Genomic DNA, 6,000 nt, shown 5'->3' on the forward strand with positions numbered 1-6,000 from the left:
TTCTGCGCCTTCTCTCAGGGCTGGCCCTGCAACAGGACAGTCAAGCAGCAGCAGTGGCTGGGAGGTGGGGCAGCTGGAAGGTGGGGCACAACACTGCTTTGCCCTCCACGACTTGCCTGGAACCTCCTGACAGATGGCCCTCAGGTGTCTGCTTAAATACCTCGTGACACAGAGACCACTGCCGCCATCTCCTGAGACACTCTCTGTTCCACTCAAGGATGCATCTCCTCCTGTTTAACTATAGAATCTGCTTCCCTGCAGTTTCCCACCCCTTGATTCTGATCTTCAGCCTGCTGTGTTGGCATGTCTCTCTTTGACCTTCCCTTCTCCAGGCTTACCATTTCCAGCTCTTCCAACCGTTACTCACAGGACTTGGGTTTCCCTGTCCTACCTTCTCTGGAGTTTTTTAAAATTTAGGATGTTTTCCTCTCTTTGTCCTCTCCAGCCATTGCTATTCAGTCTTGGTGGCGTGGGACTCTGGGACGGCGCAAGGCTGCCAAGAAGAAATGGGCAGCGGAGACCATTCGGCGGTGCGTAAGGGCCCTCCTCTCACCCTAGGCTCTTGCCGCGTGTTGCTTGTTCTCACGCATGTCTTGAATCACAAGCAGCTACCCCCAGACAGGAATGAAGTTGTCTGCAAGGGTTGGCTTTCCTGTGCTGACATGCCTTGCAGGTGTTGTGGGGAGGAGGTGTGAGGTTGATTGTATGTGGGAAGGAGGAAGCTGCACTCCTCTCCTGAGCCGGCCTTTCCTTGCATCTCCCATCAGGTTCATCAAGGGTTTCATTTACCGAAATTACGCTCGCTGCCCTGAGAATGAATACTTCCTGGACTATATCCGCTACTCCTTCCTGATGAACTTGAGGCGGAACCTGCCAAAGAGTGTTCTGGACAAGTCCTGGCCAGTGCCCCCACCGTCACTGAGAGAGGTAGCCCCAGGGGCAATGCAGGCGTGTAGGGTAGAAGCACTCTTTTGCCTCACCCAGGGGAGCACTTTGCCTGCAGGTCTGCCTGCTCACAAGTAGTGTGGAAGTGTGTCTTTTGCATTCTGATTCTTCAGCCTTTGCCAGCCAAAGAGCATCGGCCACTGTCTCTCACGGAGCGGGACCTTGTAGGCTGTTCCCTGAAGGAGGGGGCCTTCCTTGCTGGGGAACATTGCTTTCTCTAGTCTGAAGGACACCCAGCCAAAGCTGCTCATTCCTCAGAGGCCATTCAGCTTGGTTACTTTTTGTTTTGGAGTGAAGGGACCCTGCTCTGTGCTGCCACCCCCACCCCCTTGCAGTCTACAGAGATTTTTAAACGTTAAGTGGTTTATAAATGTTTTCAAATAAATAAGTGTTCCCATGGAGGCAATAAAAGGCCAGGAGAAAGACTTAGCCCAAAGGATGGTAGCCTCTCCTTCTGTAACCTGAAGTGTTTGTGTCTGCTTGAATGCTGAGAACTTAAAAGCCATCGTCACACAGAATGCTCCTTTCTCCTGAAACTGCACCAAAGAGCATCCTGTAGCTGAAAGGGGCTGTGGGTGGGTCTCCTGCTTTTTCTTCAGGCATCCCAGCTGTTGAAAGAGCTCTGTATGCAGAACATGGTCTGGAGCTACTGCAAGAGAATCAGCCCAGAGTGGAAACAGCAGGTGAGTAGTTGCCAGAGCTGCTTATTTCCAAAGGCGTGTGCCTTCGCTTGTGATGTCGTATGGAAGAGCAAGTGTTGACACAATGAGGAAAATGGCCTCTGTTCCTCTGAGGGGACCTCTCCTTTGGCTCTCCACATGAAAATGTGTCTAGGAAGGGGCTCATTCCGCTGACTGGCCAAGCTTCTTTGCCTTGGGAGCGTTGTGACCCTGTGTCTTTGCTCTTCGCCCCCTAGCTGGAGCAGAAAGTGGTGGCCAGCGAGATGTTTAAGGGCAAAAAGGACAATTATCCTCAGAGCGTCCCTCGGCTGTTCCTTAACACCCGCCTTGGTAAGTGTGGCTTAGGCCGGCCATGGTTCGGGCTTGTTGGCTTCAGCTGCTTCTTCTGAGTTGGCTCTTCTTTTTCTGGCAGGTAGTGAAGAGATAAATGCCAAGATCTTTCATGTGCTGGGAAATGAGACCCTCAAGGTAAGCAAGCCATGATGGATTTGCTCAGGGAGGCAGAGAGGGGGAAGGGAGGCCTGCAGTAACCAGGGGGACCTTGTGGAATACCTGCCTCTCCCCCCCACACCCCCGGCCAGTAGCCCCTTGGCTGAAGGCCGTTTCATGCACCTATGATAAAAAACTGGCTGTTGGAATCCTCACTCTCACTTCAGTATGCAGTTCCTGTGACAAAGTATGACCGCAAAGGCTACAAGGCCAGAGCCCGGCAGTTGCTGCTCACCCAGAATGCAATTGTGCTGGTTGAAGAGTCCAAGATCAAGCAGCGGATTGACTATGGCAACCTGTCAGGTGCGGACATGGTGGCAGATGAAGCTTCTGGTCTGGAGCTGTGTGTCGAGTTGGGTTCTGGGGCCAGTCTTGCCTGACCTCTCTTACATGGAAGTTCTGCTATTTGTGATTCCCCAACCCAAAGACCTTACTTGCCCTCTGATGGGATTTTTACAAACTGACCGGCTTTTGGCAGTGGGGTGGGAGTGCAGATTCATGGGCATCTATCTCCACCCCTCATTGGTCCTTAGCAGGACTTCCCCGGTTCAGTAATCCTGTGGTAGGACCTGCATGTTCTGGGTTAAGGGCTGGACCTGTCAGTGGGGCTGAAAGCAGAAGGATGTGGCAGGGCCTGCCCCCATACAGCCCCATTTCATCAAGCCAAACAGCCCTTTCTTGTCTTAACAGGCATCTCGGTCAGCAGCCTGAGTGACAGCCTCTTTGTTCTTCATGTGGTCCGGGAGGATAACAAGCAGAAGGTACCTTCTCAACCTGCTTTCTCAGCCATGGTTAGGAGTGTATTTGGGAAGGGAACTTTGGAAGACAATTTGAGGTTTGGTGGCTCAATCTGGTGATGAGCAGCCAGACCAGGAGATGGGACATGCACATGCCTCCTTGTACTTTTTGGCAGTCCCAAAATCTCTCTGAGAGACGGTGGTTTGTTTTCAGGGAGATGTTGTGCTACAAAGTGATTTTGTGATCGAGACTTTGACCAAAATCGCAATCTGTGCCAACAAAGTGAACAGTGTGAATATCAACCAGGGCAGGTGAGTTTATTGCATTTTTTAAATTTTAAAATGCATACCCTGCATTTGCATGGCCTGTCTGACTGTTGTCGCTCCTCCCCCCACCTGTCCTGCTTCTCTCGTGTCCTTTCCTGCTCATTGCTGCTAATGTCTTATAATAATTTAAAAAATGGACACTTACTACCATTGTTTTGTCTCAACGTAATTTGACATTTTTAAGAAGGGAAGGCAAAGCCTGCAGGCATGGCTGCTTGCAGGTGTTTTGCCAGCCATGAGAGTTGATGAGAGGAGGACGTCCAGAGGAAGGTTTGTTGTTTTGTGCTGCTATGGAAATCTTCCCACTGTGAAGAACCTATGGAGTAAAATCCTCAAATTCAAATCTCACCTTTACTGTGAACTCACATGGGGTCAGTCTCTCTCTCAACCTCAGATTATTCAGGTGGAGATGGCAGTGGCCTAATTACAGGGATGTTGTAAGGATTGCCAAGAAAATGTACAAGCAGCATATCGAAGATTGGGTCACTGTAAATATGGCTATGCTAGCTAACCACCTAGTTTTATCTTTTAAAATCTTCTAAATCTCTTACAATTGTGTGGGTTTTTCCTGGTATGCGAGGGCATTGATGTCATGTGACTCAGCTGGAGCTTTAGTAAGTTCAGCTTTTGAAAGTACTTGAGGATGGACCTCAGATGTCCTGCCAGAGCTGACCCAAACTCTTCTTCCTCCTTTCTCTCTACAGCATAAAGTTCACAGTTGGACAAGGCAAAGAGGGAACCATTGACTTCACGTCAGGATCTGAACTGCTGATAGCCAAAGCAAAGAATGGCCATCTTGCGGTAGTAAGTAGTGTTGTGCTGGGCTAGCAAAGTGAAGGCAGTGGCTCCCCCCCCCCGGGGGCTGCTTTTTGATGTAGGTCCCTCTGGGAGGGGGGTCACCTCATGCAGCTTCTAAGCCAGTCTAGGCTGTGATGGCAACTCCCCCCATTGTGATAATGCTAGTTCCACAGTTTGGCATAAGTCTTTTGTAGCTCTTCAGGCTGGAGCAGGAGCCCAGAGACATTCTGAGTGGGAATAGCTGTTTTCTGAGCGTGGCTTTGGGCTAACTTTTGGAAGTGGCAGAAAGGCCATGTGCAAATACCATTTGCTACTTTTGTCTCCTTGTCAGGTGGCTCCTCGTCTGAACTCTCGATGACAAAAATTGCCCTTCTGGAAGGGATCACACTTGCTGACATTCTGTAATCTTGGCTGGACATTTTCCCTGCCAACCTTTTGGGGGGTGGGGGCTGCTTTGCGAACATTCTTTCTAGCTACCAAAGACCTGCACATCCAAAGAATTCTCCTGTAATTATGTCCTTTGGTTGTCATCATACGAGACAGAAGCCTTTGCCCTTTCATAGGTGCCGCTGTGCTCCCTGGACATAGTTTGGCTGCGGCATATGTCAAGCCTGGACACAAAACAGCAGCAGGAGAAAACCTCTGTAGAGTTGTCAGCCAACTAAATGAAATGCCAAATTTTATACTAAAAATATTTTATGAAGACATTTTCTCCTAGATTTTTGATGCTTTGTATGAAAATATAAAAGCCATAATGTACACAGGAGTGAAATTCTGTAAATATGTCCTAGCTCATTGTATGGGATGTTTGCACTATGAAAACTATTTTCTTATTGGAAGAGCTGTTGTAGCAATCCAATGCCCTTTTGATTTCCTCTGTTGGGAGTCTTGTGGCCTCTTAAGAACAAAAACTCCTCTTGAATAGTTTTTGCCGCAACACAGCTAGCTGCTACTCTGGAAATTTCTGCTGGGAGTTAACAGCTATTGGCCAAGATGGGGTCTGTTTCTGCACGCAGTTTTACTGCAGCCAGCTTAGTTTGTTGTGAAAGTCAGCAATGGACTCCCCCACTGGGGGGTGGCTGGTTATATCCCCATGCCTTTTCAGGGTATTTATTTCATCACAAAGTGACAAGCATGGAAACCAAATCAGCTCAAATATGCCTTTTTAAAGTGCTATTTCAGGAATGCTGAAATGCTTAATTTAGACTCAAAAGCGTTTGGCGTTACAACCCTTGGTTTTCTGAGGCACAAGTATTAATTTATTTTTCATCGCTGTTAAAACACTAGATCAGCATTTTGGTTTTGATAACCTTTTGTGAAACACTTCAGCAACCTAATTTGCCTTTTGCAGGGATCCAGTTTGATCATTTGTTTAATACTATAAGACAAAAAAGGAGGTGCTAGTTTATGTGTCTCTTGAGACTAGCTAAATTTGTCAGTAACTCTAAAAATAGCGTTTGCAAAGATCATGCATCAGTCCAAAGGAAAAACATTTTTAGTAAAAAAAAAAATGTGGAAACAAGTTGCTTATACAGTTGGACTAGACAACCTGTGGGGTTTTTTGGAGGGGGTATGGACACTATTTGATTTTGTATTACTGATGGACAAAATGTACAACTGTGTGTGTGTCTGTTCAACATCCCACGCTTGCCACTGTCCTTTAAAAGCCCATCTTATGATACTCTATTTTTTGCCTACTTGGGAATAAATGCTGTACCAGGCTGGGGATGCTGTCCATGCTATAGTGTATATAAGATCTAATGCTCTATGCACTATGCTATATAAATGCCAAATAAATTTTTACTAAAATCTGAATTTTCTTTATAGTACAGACTGACAAGTGTATTGGGATGCTTTCCAAGGATAACATAATAGCTGGCAGATTGTCTTTGCCTACGGAGGGTCTCCTAGTCTGGCTGCAGGGGGAAGATGTGACTGGCCCAAAACTTTGCACTTTGCTTCTTATCTCCCAGCTCTAGTGTTTGTATAAATGCTGTATTAATGATAGTAACAGCCTGTCTCAA

General features: G+C 47.4%; 1 protein-coding gene across 2 annotated transcripts in view; it reads left to right on the plus strand.

Moving 5' to 3' along the window:
• The window catches only part of MYO1C (myosin IC), a 41,300-nt gene extending 35,509 nt beyond the window's left edge, over positions 1–5,791 (plus strand). For both annotated transcript variants that reach the window (XM_061605453.1, XM_061605452.1), the window contains exons 23-32: positions 446–530; positions 768–927; positions 1,545–1,628; positions 1,862–1,955; positions 2,038–2,093; positions 2,282–2,417; positions 2,805–2,875; positions 3,066–3,163; positions 3,883–3,982; positions 4,308–5,791. In XM_061605453.1, the coding sequence (XP_061461437.1) occupies positions 446–530; positions 768–927; positions 1,545–1,628; positions 1,862–1,955; positions 2,038–2,093; positions 2,282–2,417; positions 2,805–2,875; positions 3,066–3,163; positions 3,883–3,982; positions 4,308–4,334 (911 nt within the window). In that variant the 3' untranslated portion in view covers positions 4,335–5,791. The remainder of the gene's footprint in view (positions 1–445; positions 531–767; positions 928–1,544; positions 1,629–1,861; positions 1,956–2,037; positions 2,094–2,281; positions 2,418–2,804; positions 2,876–3,065; positions 3,164–3,882; positions 3,983–4,307) is intronic.
• Positions 5,792–6,000: the final 209 nt, after the last annotated feature.

The sequence above is a fragment of the Rhineura floridana genome, chromosome 21 (genome assembly GCF_030035675.1).
Source record: "Rhineura floridana isolate rRhiFlo1 chromosome 21, rRhiFlo1.hap2, whole genome shotgun sequence".
NCBI lineage: Eukaryota > Metazoa > Chordata > Lepidosauria > Squamata > Rhineuridae > Rhineura > Rhineura floridana.